Below are 19,576 nucleotides of genomic sequence, written 5' to 3' on the forward strand. Positions count from 1 at the left end.
ATCTCCAAAAAAAACAAAAACAAAAACAAAAACAACAACAAAAACAAAAAACAAGTCATCCTCTGTATTTTAATTATGAAGGTTTGGTGGATCCCATTTCTGATACCAAAGCCTTAGAAGACAGGATGAAGCATCATGAGCTAGTTACAGCACATGACAGAGCACGGTGGCCATGTTTGTCAACCAAGGGGACTTAGTTTCCCAAGCCTATACCAGATTCTGGACATGTAATGACTTCCAAAAATGTGTAGGAAGCATAGTTTAAAAGGCTTTGACCGCTAATTTTAAAACAGGTTCTAGAGGTCATATTTGGGTTCAAGTAGATATTTCATTTACATTTCATCAGTTTTAGCTTTTAAGAAAACATTATATTGAATCCCAATTTCACTACGGTAGAACCAAAGGAAGAGGGAAAAGGTAAATAACCCAACGATTAATGGTCTATTTCATTGTGGAAATGACACATTTAGCTAGTGTTTATATTTCTGCATAATTAATGTCTATGGAAATTCAGTGGCAGCTTATTTACTTTTTAAAAAATCCATATTGTTTAATTTTAGATTAAAGCCAGGTATGTGGCCCTTAGTTTATTTAGAAGTGAATTGGATTATTAAAAAAAGAGAAGGTGGGGAAGTAGGTATTTTGAAGCCTCTGAAAGGAAGCCATTTCACTTACAACTAGATCAGTTGGGATGCAGTTTCCTCTGAGCTCTGTCTGTGGTATAATATTTTCATCAGAGAACAACATTTAAAATGTAAAGAATTCAAGAGCCTTCCTCCCACAGTGCCCATGAGGTATTGAAAATTTAGTATATTCATGGCCAGTGGACTAGTGAAACCATTTATGTCCCTTCCACATGTCCAACTGTGGGTGACTATTCTGTACTGACACCTTGGGTCACCTTTTTATTATTCCTGATTGTTCAATTCAAAGCACAAGCCCTACTGAATAAAAGCAAACTATCTTAAAGATCTTTCTTTTCTTTACTCAAAGAGTAAGTATCTTCTGGGGAAGCAAAGAATTGTATAGCCAAGAGAGCATAGTTTTCAAATGCATTACCAATTTGAATTGTTCCACTGTTATAAAGAAGCTCTGCACGCGCGCGCGCACACACACACACACACACACACACACACACACACAAAGAAAAGGAAATTCTTAAAGAGTACTTTTTAAATGTATGAACAAGTTTCAAAAGATAGGTACAGAGGAAGGAAAGGGATTTTACTTAGTGCAATGTCTCCCTAGATATTTAGGGATGAGCTATAAGAAGTCAACCAGGATGAGAGAGGCTGAAAGGGACCCTGCGGCCATAGGAAGTGACTTGGGAAAGTGGTACGTACTGTAAAGTCTATACCATACAGAAGCCCTTCCTCTCACTGACACTTTTGTTAATGTCTCCAGCGAATGGACATGGACCGGCGGAGGGAAGATGCTCGGAACCCGAAACGCAAGCCCCGCCTAATGGAGGAGGATGAGCTGCCCTCTTGGATCATTAAGGATGACGCCGAAGTAGAAAGACTCACCTGTGAGGAAGAGGAGGAGAAAATATTTGGGAGGGGGTCTCGCCAGCGCCGTGACGTGGACTACAGTGACGCCCTCACAGAGAAGCAGTGGCTAAGGGTAAGCGTGGCTTTTCTAACCTGCTCTCATTAGGTGGAGTGTTTTTGGTGGCTTGGAGAAACTTGGTGCCTAGAGCTGGAATTTTCTGAGGAGGTTGAGTTCACAGTCAAAAGGAAGGGGCTCTTGAACACAGATGATAAAGTCATTCTGCTGTTGCATTCAAAGATAAAGTTGTTGTGCATTTCAAGGCAGTGCTTGGAGAAAATACGCAGAATTTTTTGCTAGAGCAGAATTGGCCATTGGAAGCACAGGATTATGAGAGCTGTGAGAACCACTAATGTTTTATGACCAATTGCCTGGTCATGCCTCACTCTCTTCAACCGAGAATCAAAATGTGGAAGGGCACCTTAGAGATCTTTTTAATTGTTCCTCCTCATTTCATGGTCTTTAATCGAGGTTTTGCTCTTGCAAGGTCTGCACAGATAGTTCAGGGATGGCAGAGTTTTCTAACTGTGTTGTTATTTTGCAGACCCATAGTACTTTTAGAGCTGGAAGGTGCCTTTGTACTCGCTTGGTTTGATGAAGAAATTGCAGCACAGAGAGGTGACATGAGTATGCAGGACACACAGCTGGTTAGAAAGCACAGAACCTGTGGGTGCTTATGTATTTGAATGGTGGATTTCAGCTTGATCTGCTCTGTCCATCACAAACACAGACTAGAGCCTGGGACTCGGGTCACTGATGCTTGGAAATGTTATTCGGGTGTTTGTTTATGTTGTTTTCCCTTTGGAAAATGGTGATTTCTGATTTTGATTGAGGACTGAAATCTCAGAATGTTCCCTGGGGAGCACAGAAATATCAAAATGCTCTTAGGAGTCACGTGTGTGAACACTGAGGCCCCAGTGACTCTTTCGTTTGAAGGGTTAGCTCTACTTCCCATTTTTGGGAGTAGACTTAGTACCTAGATGGGCACAGCAACCTGGGGCATGCATTCCAGACACAGCCTGTAAATGCATGCTGGAAATAGTAAGTGCATTTGGGTAAAAACCAAGCAAAACAAAAGCTTTGGGGAGTTGTTTATTTTATCAAAAGGGAATACAGTTCCCAAGCTTTGTGAAAAATGGACTTTAGGAACCATGTTATAGGTAGGTAGGTGGGTAGAAAGGCAGTGGGCAGAATTTTGAGATTAGATATCAAAGGCAAACAGGTCTTGTCACCACTTGAGATGTGATTTACTCAGGATGTTGTGTGATGAGAGAGATGTGACCTGAATTTCGAAAAGATGCAAGCCTGTGTGATTCTGAAAAGAAAGATATTAACAAAGCACTGCTCATTATTTGTGGTTGAACAATTGTGTATAAAATATAACATTTGTGTGATTAGTTTATTGTCATATCCAGTCAAATATTCCAGTGACCTCAGCATGTGGTTTTATGAATTTTCTGTTTCACTATTGAGATTGTAGTTATAGAATTAGGATTCAGTCTATAATATGAAGAGTTTTTTAGTTAATATTAATTTCTGATCTTGGGAAAACTTTTGTTTAAGCCATAAGTTGAGTACCTGGAGTATTATTATAGCAGATGGGACACTAATAATCTGGGCCAACTGCCTTTTTTTTTTTTTTTTTTTTTTTGGTGAGACGGAGTCCCCCTCTGTCACCCAGACTGTAGTGTAATGGCTCGGTGTCAACTCACTGCAACCTTTGCCTCCCAGGTCCAGGTGATTTTTCTGCCTCAGCCTCTCCAGCAGCTGGGATTACAGGTGTATGCCAACATGCCAGGCTAATTTTTTTTTGTATTTTTAGTAGAGATGGGGGTTTCACCATGTTGGTCAGGCTGGTCTCAAACTCCTGACCTCAGGTTATCCACCCGCCTCAGCCTCCCAAAGTGCTGGGATTGGAAGCGTGAGCCACTGAGCCCAGCTGGGCCAAATTTTTAAAGCTAAGCTTTGATATGTTTACTCTCCAGACATTAAAAGCAAAATAACCTTGTTTATTGGGCAAGAATGTAGCTGAACTTTTTTTTTTTTAATCACTGGAAATTGCCCTTAAGAAAAACAACATTATGAATCACAGGAAGTTTTCAAGTTTAAGATATCTGGGCTTTTTTTTGTCTCATTTTTGTTCAGTTTATATCCCTGATTATTAGCACACTGCCTAGCATAGAGTAGAGACTCAATGAGTGTTTGTGAAAATGGAATTACAACCTTAAAAGGAAAGGGAAAGTGACTAACTTATCAGTAGTGTTAGGAGAGCATTTCCCTTTTTAGTGCATAGAGTAGAATTCCTTTTATCTACAGCATGCACATTTAAAAGTGGAAAATTAGTTTGTTTTACAAAACTACACTGTGAAAATTGGTTTTTGTAATTGTAATCCTAAAATGCCTTGCAACATACTAAGTCATCCAAGAAGGACGAAACTGCTCGCCAAACAGCTTTATTGTAACATACCTTTTTGTAATCTAGTCTTTTGAAAACTGCTTGCCCATATTAGGTATGAACTGGCCACCTTGCTGTTAACTAGGACATGCAGTGGATGCAACATGCCCCATGACCTAAGCATTCAGACTAGATGCTTCCCGTCATTGGTGTTCACCAGCAGCAATCCTATTTAATATCAGCCTGTGAAGCTTTTTTGATGATAAAATGATATTGAAGGGGTTCTCATGGGCCTGGATGTAAAGAGATGTTCTCTACTGGCTTGTGATTTAACACATTGCATGAACCCAGCCAACATGGCCTTGAAAGGGAGTTTGGCAAGGACCACTGTGTAAGAAATGCTGTAACAGGGCTAAAATAATTCTTCTTTTTCCTGGCAATGTTGTACAAAGCCTGCTTGGCAGAGACATCGAAGATACATAGCATCGCAAAGCTGCAAGGCAGCTGAATGGAACAGCTTCCCATCCCTTGCTTAAATCACATTCTCTGCAGTTCCTGTGCCAGGAGGCTGGCCACCCTAAAAGGAAAAAGTACCTTTTTGTCTGTGTAGCCCCTCCGGTTCATGGTCAGCTCTGATTAATAGTTTTTCCTCCCTTTGAATGGAATCTTCTTTCCTTGTAGCTTCTCCTCACTGGCCTTGGTTCTTTTCCCTGGGATAAACAGAACACTATTTTGTTCTGTCTTTAGCATCACAGTACCAAGGATAAATGTTTGCAAACTCATGTCCAGTCTGGATTGAACTTTTCTACCTTCCCCTTTCTCTTGAACTTTCCTCCTCCTTCAAGGCCCAATTCAGTTGCTACTTCTCCAGTGGCACCTTCACAGATAAATATTAATTGAACTCTTAACTGTGCTCTTAATGTTTCTTTGCTTGTCCTTCAGTCTGTTTCCTAATATTCTCGGTAGTTGCCAACCTGCCTGCTTTCCTCACTAGTTGATAAGCTGGCTCTGTATCTTGTTAGAATTTAGGACTCGTGTGCAAATACTGAGTGCTCAACAATTGCCGAATTGAAATAGCACTGGATTGACAGATAAGGGTCTAGATAGATGTGGGTAATGGTCACCGCTGCAACAGATGGTCCTCAACATGCCCTGTCCATGGACCTATCCAGAAAAATGAATAAAAGTTGATTTCTCGCTTGCATGAAAGTCCATGGTAGGTGTTCCTGATTGGTGAGGACAGGGTTCTCCATGGGGTCATTCAGGGATCCAGGCTGACAGAGGCTTTGCCAGCTTGGTCATCTCCATCCACTTGAGCTGGAAGTGGGGAAAACAACGTGGAGTAGTGGGTGTAGCAGTCTACTTGGCCCTGCCTAAGTGGTTATAATTTCACTGGCTAGAACTTGGTTATGTGGCCACTGCAGCTGTAAAAGAGACAGAAATGTGGTCTGGCTGTGAGCCCAGGAAAACAAGATTTTGGTGCATATTTAGCTATCCCTGCCTCAGGACACTTAGGTTAAATGTAAGTGTCACGGTCACTTTCTTTGCAAATGGTGATGTGGTTTCATTGTAGACAAGTTTTATTTTGTAATCATGGCATGCTAAAAATTCCTGCAGTGTCCTTTAGAGAATCTGTTTAGGTGATGGAATTTAAATTTTTTTTCTGCATTCATAATGTCATTTTTAATCAGGAGGATCACAATTTCAAACACAGCTCAGTTAATTTTTGTTTTTTTAAAGATATTTTATGTTGTTCTGAAATTCCTATTTCCACTGAAGAAACTTAAGTGTTAGCTGGTCTCAAGGTAACTTTGTCTTTTTTTGTGGTAGTCAGTTCAACATTCACTTCTCCTGTGAGCTCTTTCTCTCTTCCCCTGGGGGCTTCCATCCCATCTTCCTCTCCAAGATGGCATCTGGATAAGGATGTAGTGTTTAAGTGTGGCATTGAGGGCGAGCGACCCTGGTTCTCCTGTTCCCCGTGGGTCTCCACTGACCTGAGCATACAGGGGCTGGTGTGTTCCTGTCGTGGGAGGTCTTTACATGCAGCTAGTTTCATCTTTCTTTTAGAGCTCTTGATGTGATCTGAAATCTGGAGCCTGGCTACAGGTGCTAGTTAGCAGCTTTCCTGCATTCTCACGTCTCGTAAGACCCCTGGCCTCTTGGGCCTTATAGTGCTCTTAGCTCTTTTGTGTGCTGTTTGGAAGTCTGCAAACCCTTTTGACTGATTTCGCTACGTTGTACTAGAACATTCAAGGTGCTGTGAAACTGGCCCTTTCCTCAACAAACCTGAAGCTTCTAGAATCTGATGATTGAGTGGGTCCTGGAGGTTTTTAAAGAAAGCAATTCAAAAACATGTTAAGTTTGCATATTTTACAAAAGTATGTGACCATATTTGGGATCACATAGTGAGGGATCCTCCCAGAGTTTTGGAAGGAGCTTGTGAGAGGCCTAAAGCCCAAGCTTCATTAGCTTTCCAATAAATCCACCTTTAGCATTTTTAATGCCTCATTCTCTTCCTCTCCACTCAACCTCTGCCTCTAAACATCCCAGGCTTGGATTCTGAAGGGGGAGTATTGCATTTCAACCCCAGCTGCCATTCAGTGCTGGCACAAACTAGCCAGACTTAGCACAGACTCCATAAGTTAAAGAGGATAGTCCCCAATAAGACTGCCCTGACTTCAGACATCAGCTAAACTTTGGGGTCTCTAGGCCCCCACGCTTTTGACTAACTATAAATGCAGGGGCTCTCATGAATCCTTTGGGCTTGATAATTTGCTAGAACAACTCACAGAACTCAGGAAAGTGCCGTTTGCAACATGTTCAGATTCACTGTGAAGTATACTAATCAAGAGAACTAGCTGGATGAACAGAGGCACAGGATGTGGTCTGGGAGGAAACCTGGGCTCCTCTGGCTGCTCCTCGTGGAGTCAGCGTCCATCAGTCTTCCAGCTCATCAGTGTGTTCACCAACCTGGGAGTGCTACCGGGCCTTGGTGTCCAGAGTGTTCATTGGGGTTTCATGATGTATAGGCGTGATTGATTAGATAATTGGCCACATGACTGAACTCGTTCCCTAGCCTCTCTGCCTTCCCTGGAGGTCAGACTGGCTCAAAACCCCAACCCTCTAGTCACATGGTTGGTTTTTCTGGTGACCAGTGCCCATCCAGAGCCGTTTCGGGGCCTGTCACACATGACACCTTGTTACCAGAACAAAGGTATTCCTATCACTCTGGAAATCCCATGCCAGGAACCCAGGACAAAGACCAGACAAATTCTTTCTTTTTTTTTTTTTTTTGAGGCAGGATCTCCCTCTGTTACCTAGGCTGGAATGTAGTGATATAATCTTGGCGTACAGCAGCCTTGACCTCCTAGGCTCAAGCAGTCCTCCCACCCCAGCCTCCTGAGTAGCTGGGACTGCAGGTGCATGCCACCACTGTGCCGGGCTAGTTTTTGTATTTTTTGTAGAGATGGGGTTTTGCCACATTTCCCAGGCTGGTCTCGAACTCCTAAGCTCAAGTGATCCACCTGCCTCAGCCTCCCAAAGTGTTGAGATTACAGGCACGAGCCACTGCGCCTGGCCTGACAAATTTTTTATTATATAACACGTAGCGATATCTTCAATCCTGACCTTACTTCTTTTCCTTCTGACTCCCATTTCCTCCATGGAAGAAGGCTGTCCCCTTGCTTTCCTGTCGTGTGGCAACTTCCTGTTCCCAAGTGACAGCACCACGTGCTGTGGCTTCTGGTGCCATTCTGAGGATCCCGGTCCACCAGGTTTGGCTCTTGATTGTAAAGGTGGTGAAGGGAATTCACTATCCTATTTTGGAAGTCAGAGGTGTTATTGTCATTTTTGTCTTAGCATACCAACTTTATCCTAATTCTGCTCAAGTCAATGAGTCACTCTCCCGAACAAGGGACGGCCCTTTGAGAAAGTGTGAAAGAGAATTTTAACATGATTAACAAATATTCTATCCATTACAATGTTATAACTTTCCCATGGTGTGCCCTGCCCAAGGAGATAACAGTGCTATATTACAGATTAAATATATATGTTTGTATATTTGCACATGCACAAGAAATGGGCCCTCTTGTTAATTTCTTGGAAGCATATATTTGCTTCTTTATATGTGAGAGCAAGCATTCCATCTACCTAAATTGGCAGAGACTTCTGACAAGCCCAGCGGGACGGGGTTTTCTGGTTTCATGTCAGCCCTGAGTACACTGGCTGTGCTGTTTCTAACACCATAAGGCTGTCACCATTATGGAGCCAGGGCTCTGCAAAATTGGGGTGATTGCAGAGCCACAAAGCGGGCTGGAAGGTGGTTTCTGGAATGCCTTGTTTTACTATTCTTCCTGTTCCTTTGCTCCTTCTGCCAACTTCAGAATCCTTCCCTTCTTAAAACATTTAGTGATATCCCTGAATTTATTTAATTGCTGTGTGAGTGATTTTTGCCCCACGGCACTTGAAGATAATTGGAATGCATTCTAGCTTATGTGCTCTGGATAATATGCAATTGCCAGCCAGCTGGAGAGTACTATGCCTTTGTCTCACAATGTCTTGAGACTGTAATTTTAAAAAGTCCCTCCTGTTTGCTGTGTCTCTAGCTACCTTTCTTACAGCATTGTATATCCGCTGTGAGGTCCTTATGTCTGAATGTATAGACACTTCTTTTGGTATACTGAATAAGCTCCTGGTGACAAGAGAAGACACTGCTTTGTTTTGTAATGTCCTGTCTGCAGTTGGGCCCCAATAAATGCTGTGTAAATGATAGTGATGAGAGTTAGTTCTTTAGATCTTTAAATTGGGCAGTAGAGAACAGCAAGTTTTAGAAGCCATAGAATTTCAAGAGGAACCTTGCAGAAAGACAGAATACATTCCTCCTCCTTGACCAGTCTGTCACAAGGTGAAAGCCTGAGCTTCCCATGGTTCTTGTGCCTAAGTGGGGTCCCCATCATAATGTATGCTGACCACTAAAATTATTTTGGGGTTTTCTTCTTCCCAAACTTCAATAAAGTAGAAAAAACAAAATGAGGCTGGGCGCAGTGGCTCCCTGTGATCCCAGCACTTTAGGAGGCTGAGGCAGGCGGATCACCTGAGGTCAAGAGCCCAAGAACAGCCTGGCCAACATGGCGAAACCCCTTCTCTACTAAAAAGGCAAAAATTAGCTGGATGTGATGGCAGGTGCCTGTAATCTCAGCTACTCAGGAGGCTGAGGCAGGAGAATCCTTTGAGCCCCCAAGGTGGAGGTTGCAGTGAGCTGAGATCACACAACTGCACTCCAGCCTGGGCAATAGAGCAAAACTCTGTCTAAAAAAAAAAAAAGAAAAAAAAGAGATTCTTAACATTTATAATAGTAGGGGCTAATGAGTAAAGTAAAATGTGATAGATCTCAAGAGAATTTACTTTAGTGTCTTTAGAACGCTGTATAATACCAAGCTGCAAATATAGGAAAAGCTCTCTGAGTTGGCCTCTCGTCACAGGAAGCCAAACTGCTAAACTCTACACAGGAAGAGGCAGACAAATCCATGCAGAATTAGTCACAAAGAACTGGAGAACGTATGAAGAAAGGTTAAAGAACAAAATATTTGAAATTCTCTGGAAATACATAATGAGAAAGAAAATATTTCCACACATGTGTGAAGAGGTGGGCTGTGGATTTTTCTCTCCCTAGAAATCTTTCAAACAAGCTCATGCCTCCTCTGGGCTGGATTAAGTATGATCCAGCCTGAAATCACAGACAGGGGCTGGAACCTCTTGGCTCTGTTTCAGCCAAGAGCATTCGTGATTCTGGGAGATGTACTTTTCCCCTAAAATACTTTATTTCATACTGGCAAGGTATTTTTCACAGGGGGATCCTTTTTCTAAAGCATAATGTGCATCATATTTGTAATCTTTGGCTCCTTTTTTGTCATTTTAAATCTTTTCTTGCTTTTTCTGTAAGATGTGAGATTGGCAAACATGAACCATTTTTTCTTTTATCAAATACATTTTAGCTTTTAAAACTGGGTCATCAGATTTACGGGGGCAAAATTTCCTAGCAAGCTGCATTTCCGTTTTTATACACAAGGGAGAGCTAAGGCCTTAGAAAATAGATTTGGGTTTTGCCAAATTCCAGGTCCTTCAATACTTTAGGATGGAAGCACTGAACTAATTAATGGCGGTAACGGTTGTGAATTGTTTGGAAAAATACTTGACACTAATAAGATAATTTTAAGAACTTTGTTAATTTTTATTTTTATCTTAAATCCAGTGACTAGAATGCTTTAGCAGCCCATTGGACTTAATATTTCCTATTTAATATAATCTGGGAGAATAAATTTAATAGAATAGTCCCCAGAGGTCCAACTAAAAGACACTAAAATAAATATTAAAGGTTGAGGAGTGAGAGGGAATTGTTTTGATTTTTAAAACTTTGATGCGTGGACTTTCTGGTCTTGAGTTTTCTCCTTTGAAATCGGAATTCAGCTCCGAAATCAAACTCAGTCATAGAAAGTAACCATGGGAAATTGAATTTGGCCTACAGATACTAAGGAGCCCTAGTAACTTAACATTATCTTTTAATGGCGCAAACTATTACAGAGAAATCAGAGAAATAAATGGTTTTAGGAATATGTCTGGGTTTTTTTGAATCAAGATTTGGTTTTTGTCCTTTTTTGTTTTGTTTTGTTTTGTTTTGTTTTGTTTTTTTTGCATTTTTACTTTTATTTTTTTAAGAGGGTCTCACTGTGTCACCCAGGCTCACTGCAGCCTCGAACTCCTGGACTCAAGTGATCTTCCTGCCTCAGCCTTTTGAATAGCTGAGACTACAGGTATGTACTGCCACACCAGCTACTTTTTGTGTTTTTTTGTACAGACAGTGTATCACTCTATTGTCCAGGCTGGTCTTGAACTCCTGGCCTCAAGTGATCCTCCTGCCTCAGCCCCGCAAAGTTATGGGATTACAGGAATGAGTCACCACACCTGACAAGTTTTTGTTTTGTTTTGTTAATCAATAAAGCTACGTGTTTCAGTCAGTATCAGAATTTTTTTAAAAAGCTACATGAAGAAAATCTTCATTTTCTTAATAAAGAAATTTAATTCTTCATTAAGGGGTGGAGCTGGGGAAGAGGACAGTTTAGGAGGCAGAGACAGGGTAGGGTGGCTTCATCATCACTATGCCTCAGGGTTCGGGTAAGTATCAGAAAAAGAACTGTGACTTCTGAAGGCTCTCTGTATGCAGAATTTGGGATAGTGATTAAGAACACATGCCTTGCAATCTGATGAACCAAGAGGTTCAGATTCCACCTCCACCTAATTAGCTCTGTGACCTTCAGGACCTTGTGTCACCTCTCATAGCTTTGCTTTCCTCTTAGGGAAAATCACTGAACCTACTTGATAGGATATTCTAAGGTTTAAATGTGTGTAACATAGAATCTGGCATATACAAAGGATTCAAAAATACATATTAGCTATTAAGAAAAAGTTTCAAATTATTTCAAAGACGACCTAATGGATAATAGAAAAAGAAGAAAATACGTTCCCTTTTGTGTCTTGAAGACAAGGCTTGGGGTGACAAGAGAAAGGTAAAACTGGGAATCAAGAGGCTCCTTTCTCTTACTAATGGAATTAAAAGAGAATAATATGGCTGGGTGCGGTGGCTCACGCCTGTAATCTCAGCACTTTGGGAGGCTGAGGCAGGTGGTTTACCTGAGGTCAGGAGTTTGAGACCAGCCTGACCAACATGGAGAAACCCTATCTCTGCTAAAAATACAAAATTAGCTGGGTGTGTGGTGCATACCTGTAATCCCAGCTACTTGGGAGGCTGAGGCAAGAGAATCACTTGAATCCAGGAGGTGGAGGTTGTGGTGAGCCAAGATCATGCCATTGCACTCCAGCCTGGAAAACAAGAGTGAAACTGCATCTCAAATAAAAAAATTAATTTCAAAAAAAAGAGAACAATATGTTCAGTTTCTGAATATGCTATAGGACCACAGGTTTATTCACTTCAAACACGCCAACTTACACTCACTGGGTCATTAACTCTCTTTACTCTGGTAAAAGTAGGTACACACCAACCCAAAATCACTCAGCCATTAACTCCCTCTCTCTCTCTTTTTTTTTTTTTTTGAGACAGAGTCTCGCTCTGCTGCCAGGCTGGAGTGCAATGGCCCGATCTTGGCTCACTGCAACCTCCACCTCCCAGGTTCAAGTGATTCTCCTGCCTCAGCCTCCCGAGTAGCTGGGATTACAGGCGCTTACCACCACACCTGGCTAATTTTTGTATTTTTAGCAGAGATGGGATTTCACCATGTTGGCCAGGATGGTCTCGATCTCTTGACCTCGTGATCCACCCACCTCTGCCTCCCAACGTGTTGGGATTACCGGCATGAGCCGTCATGCCCAGTCAACTCTCTTTACCCTGGTTCTCTACTTAGCTGTACACCAACCTATACTTACTCAGTTATTAACTCTCTTGACCCTGACTTTCTATCTAGCCGCCTGCCAACCTATACTCACGTGGCTATTAACTGTCTTTACTGGTTTTCTCTGTAACCCTGCATGCTTGCAGGAAGAACACTGGGGCTAGCAGTCAGGAGCCTGGAATGTGAGTTCTGGCACTGCTACCAAATAAGTATGTGGTCTTGGACAGGTCTCCTGACCTTCCTGGGTTGTTACGGACTGATGTGTATGTCCCTGCGTATGTCGAAATCCTAACCCCCAGTGTGGGCCCTTTGAAAGCTTATTACATCATGAGAGCTCTCATGAATGGAATTAGTACTCTTATAAAGGGGACCCGAGAGAGGCCTCTAGCTTTTTCTACAACAGGAAGTCTGCAAGCTGTAAGAGGGCTCTCACAGAACCCGATCATGCCATTTCCTGTCCTCAGACTTCCAGTCTCCAAAACTAAGAAATAAATGTATGTTATTTATAAGCTATATGAAGGTTACCCACAGAAACAGAACCAATGGGATATGTGGAGACATGTATAAGAGGAGTATATTATGGGCATTGACTCATGACAGAAATCCCATTGGATGTCACCTGCAAGCTGGAGACCCAGGAAAGCCAATGGTATAATTCAGTCCAAGTCTGAAGACCTGAGAACCAGAGCAGGAACCACCATTGGTATAAAGCCTGGATTAGAAAGGCCTGAGAACTAGGAGCTCCAGTGTCTGAGAGCAGGAGATGGTGGATGTCACAGCTCAAGAAAAGAAAGAATTCACCTGTCCTTTGCCTTTTTAAGTCCAGCCCTCAATGGATTGGGTGATTCCTACCTTCATGGGTCAGGGTGAATCTTCTTTACTCAGTCTGTAGGTTAAAATGCTAATCTCTTCCAGAAACAACCTCACAGGCACATCCCCAGGTAACATTTTACCAACTGTCTGGACATCTCTTAGCCCAGTCAGGTCGACACACAAAATGGTCAACCATCACATCAGCCACCCAGTCAATGGTATTTTGTTATGGCAGCCTGAACTCAGACATGGGTTGAGTTACATTATCTTTCATTTGCAGGGTTTCTTCCGCCTACCTAACAATAACAATAACCTCTAAAATTACCTGAAGCAACTATTATGGAGTACAGTGGTACAATCTTGGCTCAGTGCAACCTCTGCCTCCCAGGTTCAAGCATTTGTCCTACTTCACTCTCCCAAGTACCTGGTATTACAGGTGCGTGTCACTATGTCTGGCTAATTTTTTGTATTTTTGGTAGAGATGGGGTTTTGCTGTGTTGGCCAGGCTGGTCTCAAGCGCCTGACCTCAAGTGATCTGCCTGCCTTGGCCTCCTAGATTGCTAGGATTACAGGCATGAGCCACCATGCCCAGCAACTTTTACTTTTCGCTGTGGTTTTTAATAATAATTACCCCCTGCTTTTTTTTTTTTTTTTTTTTTTTTAAGTTAACAGTTTCACTCTGTTACCCAGGCTAGAGTGCAGTGATGCAATCTCGGCTCACTGCAACCTCCGTTTCTCAGGTTTAATCAGTTACTGTGCCTCAGCCTCCTGAGTAGCTGGGATTACAGGCACATGCCACCACTCTCAGCTAATTTTTGTATTATTAGTAGAGATGGGGTTTTGCCATGTTGGCCAATCCGGTCTTGAACTCCTGACCTCAAGTGATCTGCCCACCTCAGCCTCCCAAAGTGCTGGGATTATGGGCGTGAACCATTGTGTCTGGCCTATTCCCTGCTTTCTTATCAGTGAGTACATTTATGAAGACTGTTTAAAACCAAATTCAATTCTACATCCACTGATTAGGTTGAGCCACACACTGTGCTTGGCCTGGGGAAAGCAGAGTTGTTTAGATTCCTTACAGTCATGGGCAGGCCCACCTTATTAATGCAATTAGGAGCCAGGTTTGAGAGACTATTATTGGAGGTAATATTGCATAGTTAACCACCTTGAAGAGCTTGTCAAGAGCAGGTCTCCAAGTAGACACAGATGGAAATTAATAGAGATTAAAATAAACTGAGATGCTCTGACTTGTAGGATTTTGAATAGTTCAGGAAATCAGCAGAATTTAAACAACACATATTTTACTTACTGCTTGAGTTTTAATGTCATCCCTCTGGATGTTATTTGCAATTTTCCCTCCATCATCCTCAAACACCCAGAGGAAAGGGCCACTGCCTCTTTGACCAAATAGTCTGGCCTCCAGACCCAGCAGGCAACTGAGTTTACCTTCCTGGCTATTGCTAGGAGACTCAAGCCTTCTTAACAACCACACCAGTGCTCGTGTGCTTTATAACAACCCTGCTTGGCCCAAAATGAAAAAAGTACACAGCACAATTCATTTACCTTTGAGAAAAGAAAGATTCAGGGGTTTCGGTGCCAAAGTAATAAGGATCTGGAGTGTGTGACATTTGCAGATTTTTGGCATTTTGGAGGATAGCTTTCCTCTTTCACAACAGCTCAGGTGGCTACCCAGAGAGGTCAGTGGGACTTTAGCAAAAATCAGCCCTGATGACCACTCATGCACCAGGTTCTCCAGTGGCCTTCCATTGTAAGTGTGATTAAATCCAAACACTGGAACATGGTCCATAAGGCCACCATCACCAGGCCTCTGCCTGGCACTGGATTCCCACCTCCTCACCTTCATCTCTGGGTGGCCGCTCCACTGAAGTCTCCTTCTAGTCCCTGGCACTTCTAGAAGTCTCTCTCCCAGATCTTCATATGGCTGTCTCCTCCCTCCTTGTCCCAGTGACCTCCTTCCAGAGAGGCCCATCCTGGCCAGCCTAGCTGAAATAGCTAGCCTCTGGCAAGAAGTCACATAACCTACGCTAACTTTCTTTGTGGCATTTGCCATTATCTGAAAGTTATCTCACTGTCCTTCTCCACTAGTATTAAGCTCCAAGAAAGCTAGGGCCTTTACCTGTCTTCTTCACTGCTGTGTCCTAGCACCTGCAGCAGGACTTTACTCAGAGTAAGCACTCTTTAAATAGGGGTGAATAAGTGAATATACTAGGTAGAAATGAGGGCTAGGAGAGATTTGGTTGCAGCCCCATATCCTTTTGGCAAAGTCAGTAGAATCATGTTTTTGTAACTAAGATGAGTTAGGGTAGAAATTGTCATTCTCTTCTGCTAGATTCCAGCAATCTTTATCTTCACCTAAAGATTTCTTAAAAGAATTCTAAGGCACACATTTTTGATATAACAGTGCTTTTGAGCTTTAAGAATTTGAGGCCTCCATTCTAATTTCAGAACATATTAATGAAGATTTAAATATGCAGTAAAAAGTACAAGCATTGCTTCAACTCAGCTATTCCTGAGAAATTCTCCTTGATTTTATAACAGCTGTCTTCTAGCTTGAGCCTCCTAATTTCTTCAGCAAAAACCAGATTATCTTTTTTTTTTCTTTTGAGAAAGAGTCTTGCTCTGTTGCCAGGCTGGAGTGCAGTGGCACGATCTGGGCTCACTGTAACCTCCGCCTCCCAGGTTCTAGCAATTCTCCTGCCTCAGTCTCCCAAGTAGCTGGGACTACAGGCGCACGCCACCACGCTCAGCTAATTTTTGCATTTTTAGTAGAGACGGGGTTTCACCATGTTGGCCAGGATGGTCTCGATCTCTTGACCTCGTGATCCGCCTGCCTTGGCCTCCCAAAGTGGTGGGATTACAGGCGTAAGCCACCTCACCAAGCCAAAAACAGATTATCTTAAAATTAAGACAAAAAGAAAGTATTAATTGGATTTTTAGTTTTGTGTGTTTTCCATATTTAAAACGTGATGCCATATGCCTTTTAGATGGCTTCCCTTCTTGTTTTCTGTTAAGGAATGAATTGTCAGAGTCATGGAAAATTGTGGATGAGACCATGACCCTTTCCTTGAGGCAAAGCTTGATTCTGGTTCTGCCACTCCTACTGAAATATAATATTTAAGGTCACTATGCTCATAGGAAAGCATATTCCTGTTATGCTGTCATGAAGAACATCTTTCTCTTGGACCTTTGTAGAACCTTTTCCTAAAGATTATTTTAAATATCCTCCAAAAGTTGAGCTTTAGCCAGACTGCCCATGGTCTGTTCTTCTCTTCCACAGCTGCCTCTGATAACTTAGTGACAGATGGGCTCAGGTGTCAGATTATCAGGTCTCTGGTTGCAGATCTGTCACTGATTTGCTATGTGACATCTTGGATAAATCACTTTACCTCCCAGACCTTCAGTTTCCCTGTCTCTACATTGGAGTCATGAAATGGGGAAGGGCTAGGGAAGAGAGCACAGCCTGTCTCTCTTGCCCTGTCATTCTCCAGCTTTGCCTTTGGTGACCCTAGAAAGAACAGTATGGGTTTGCTCTGGCCTGGCTCCAGCTCCGAGAACTCAGTTCTTAGGAACTGAAACGCAGAGGGGTGTGGGTGAGAGATTTTTCTCCCTGTTCTTAGCTAGAGTTTCATTCAAAAATACAGGCTTGACAACAAAGGGTTCCCTAGCATATCTGTAGCTTAGTAACTGGTCAAGTGTGTACAACTTTTGGGGACTCACCTGGCTGTAGCATCTGAAGAGCTGAGATGAGTCTTATGTGCTGATAGGATGTGATGGACAGGACCCCAATGTGGTGGAGTCAGTAAAGGGAGCACCTACCTGCCACAGGGGGCTACTGTAATCACCCGACACGTTCCTCCTTCCAGCTGCACAGACAAAGCCAGTCCACTGAGACTGTGGCATAGCAGTAAAGAAAGAATTCAGTTGATGTGAGGCCAGCCACACCAAGGGGGAGATGGAGTTATTGCTCAAATCAGTCTCCCCAAAGACTTGTAGGTTTGGGTTTTTCAAGGATAGTTTGGTGGGCAGAAGGGCTAGGGAATGGGGAGTGCTGATTGGTGGGGGATGCAGTCATAGACATGTGGAAAATGGTCCTCATGTGCTAAGTTAGCCTCTGGGCTGGGGAGCCACAAGACTGTTTGAGTCTTCAACACTGGTATGGTATGATGAAGTCCAGCAGACTGGAGTGTCAACATTCCAGGGAGATCACTGAAATAAGCATTTGTTCTACAGGAGAAATTAATAAGTCCAGCATAGTGGTTACTGGTATGTATTTTTATTTGCTGCGATTTTATCGTTGACTGTTTTTTTTTTTATTTTTCTGTTGACCGTTTTGTTCTATTTTTCTGCATTTTTATGATCACTACCCCCAATATAATCGCTACTGTTGGTGGAGTCAGCTGGTCGTTAGAAATGCAGAGGTCTGAAAAGACATCTCAAGACACCAATCTTAGGTTCTACGACAGTGGCATTATCTACAGGAGTAACTGCGGAAGTCACAAATCTTGTGACCTGGGGGAAAATACCCTGTTATTGTTTAACTACACCTACATACGTCTTAGCAGAAATCCGAACCCTCTCATAATCCTAACCTGTGGGCTTTGATTAGTTTTACAGAGGTGGTTTAGTTTTGGGAAGGTTAAACTATAAACTAAATGAAGGTTAAACTATAAACTAAATTTCTCTCAAAGTTAGCTTGGCCTATACCCAGAATGACCAAGAACAGCTTGGCGGTCAGAAGCAAGATGGAGTCAACTATGTCAGATTTCTCTTACTGTCATAATTTGCAAAGGAGGCTTTGCTACTTTCCTTACAAGTTAGTTGGGGACTTCAGCAATCTGTATAGAGCAAGACCAAGAATTTTCTAGTACTCTCATCAAGAAGTTGCCTACCCTGGTCCCATTTTAAATCCCCTGCATACTGCCCAGCAGAATATATAACAGATGCTAAATTGATCCATTTTGTTCATTTAAATATATCAAGTTTTCCCCAAATTTTCAGGACCATATCCATTTGCATTTAATTTAAAAAAATCAATACACTGATGTCATGGTATATCATTTGAAGGCACAGGGAAGGATATTATGAAGTCCAGCAGACTACCATGTCAACATTCCAGAGAAAGCACCCAAATGAACATTTGTTCTGAAAGAGAATTAATAAGCCCAGCATAGGGGTTCACTGATAGATATTTTTATTTGCCACCATTTTATCTGATGATCGACTGTTCTTTCTTCATTTTTATAATCACATCCCCCAAACGCCTGAAGCTTTGGGTTTTTATGTAACGTTTAAAGTAGAATTTATTTGGAGGCACTTCCCTGTCATAAAAGCATAATGAAAAATACAGAAGAGTGAAGAAAGAAACCAGAATCACCTATAATCTCATTGACCTTCATGTATCCAGGGTTGGGGAAGAAGCCAAGAAAAATCGTGGACAGAGGTTATTTTGGTGCCATTACATTCAGAATTATTTTTAACCTGTTGTGAGGCTCAGCTCTTTTGTAGTAGCTTCAGTAAATCCTAACCTATGATACCCATGGAGCCCCTGCCTGTTAGTGGTAATGTGCATGTCTTTCCATTTAATCTTGAGGACATCCTGCTTTACTGGTACTTTGTGCCAGAGGACTTTTTTTTGAGGACCATTAAGGAATACATGGGGACCTGCCTTCTCACACTGGAGCCGTGATTTTTGCTTCCTCTCTGAACAGGCCTTCAGTATTTCACAGGTGGAACCCTTCTCTTTTAAAGTGACCTGCCACCTCTCCTGTAGTCAGTGCTTTTTCACTACCACCAAGTTGGCAAGTGTCATGCCATTCCCCTCCCCAGTAGAGAATTCTTTTTTTTTTTTTTTTGAGACGGAGTTTCACTCTTGTTACCCAGGCTGGAGTGCAATGGCGCAATCTCGGCTCACCGCAACCTCCGCGTCCTGGGTTCAGGCAATTCTCCTGCCTCAGCCTCCTGAGTAGCTGGGATTACAGACATGTGCCACCATGCCCAGCTGATTTTTTGTATTTTTAGTAGAGACGGAGTTTCGCCATGTTGACCAGGATGGTCTCGATCTCTTGACCTCATGATCCACCCGCCTTGGCCTCCCAAAGTGCTGGGATTACAGGCTTGAGCCACCGCGCCCGGCCGAGAATTCTTTTTTTTTGAGACGGAGTCTCACTGTTGTTGCCCAGACTGGAGTGCAATGGCACGATCTCGGCTCACCACAACCTCCGCCTCCTTGGTTCAAGCAATTCTCCTGCCTTAGCCTTCCAAGTAGCTGGGACTGCAGGTACGCACCATCATGCCCAGCTAATTTTTTGTATTTTTAGTAGAGACGGGGTTTCACCTTGTTGACCAGGATGGTCTCGATCTCTTGACCTTGTGATCCACCCGCCTCAGCCTCCCAAAG

At 42.6% G+C, this 19,576-nt stretch overlaps 1 protein-coding gene across 6 annotated transcripts in view; it reads left to right on the forward strand.

Moving 5' to 3' along the window:
- SMARCA2 (SWI/SNF related, matrix associated, actin dependent regulator of chromatin, subfamily a, member 2) overlaps window positions 1-19,576 on the forward strand; it is a 180,190-nt gene that overhangs the window by 108,126 nt on the left and 52,488 nt on the right. For all 6 annotated transcript variants that reach the window (XM_032291007.1, XM_032291010.1, XM_032291009.1 and 3 more), the window contains one exon: window positions 1,405-1,623. In XM_032291007.1, coding sequence (XP_032146898.1) covers window positions 1,405-1,623 — 219 coding nt within the window. The remainder of the gene's footprint in view (window positions 1-1,404; window positions 1,624-19,576) is intronic.

The sequence above is a fragment of the Sapajus apella genome, unplaced genomic scaffold (genome assembly GCF_009761245.1).
Source record: "Sapajus apella isolate SASKATOON/1434 unplaced genomic scaffold, GSC_monkey_1.0 scaffold24, whole genome shotgun sequence".
Taxonomy (NCBI): domain Eukaryota; kingdom Metazoa; phylum Chordata; class Mammalia; order Primates; family Cebidae; genus Sapajus; species Sapajus apella.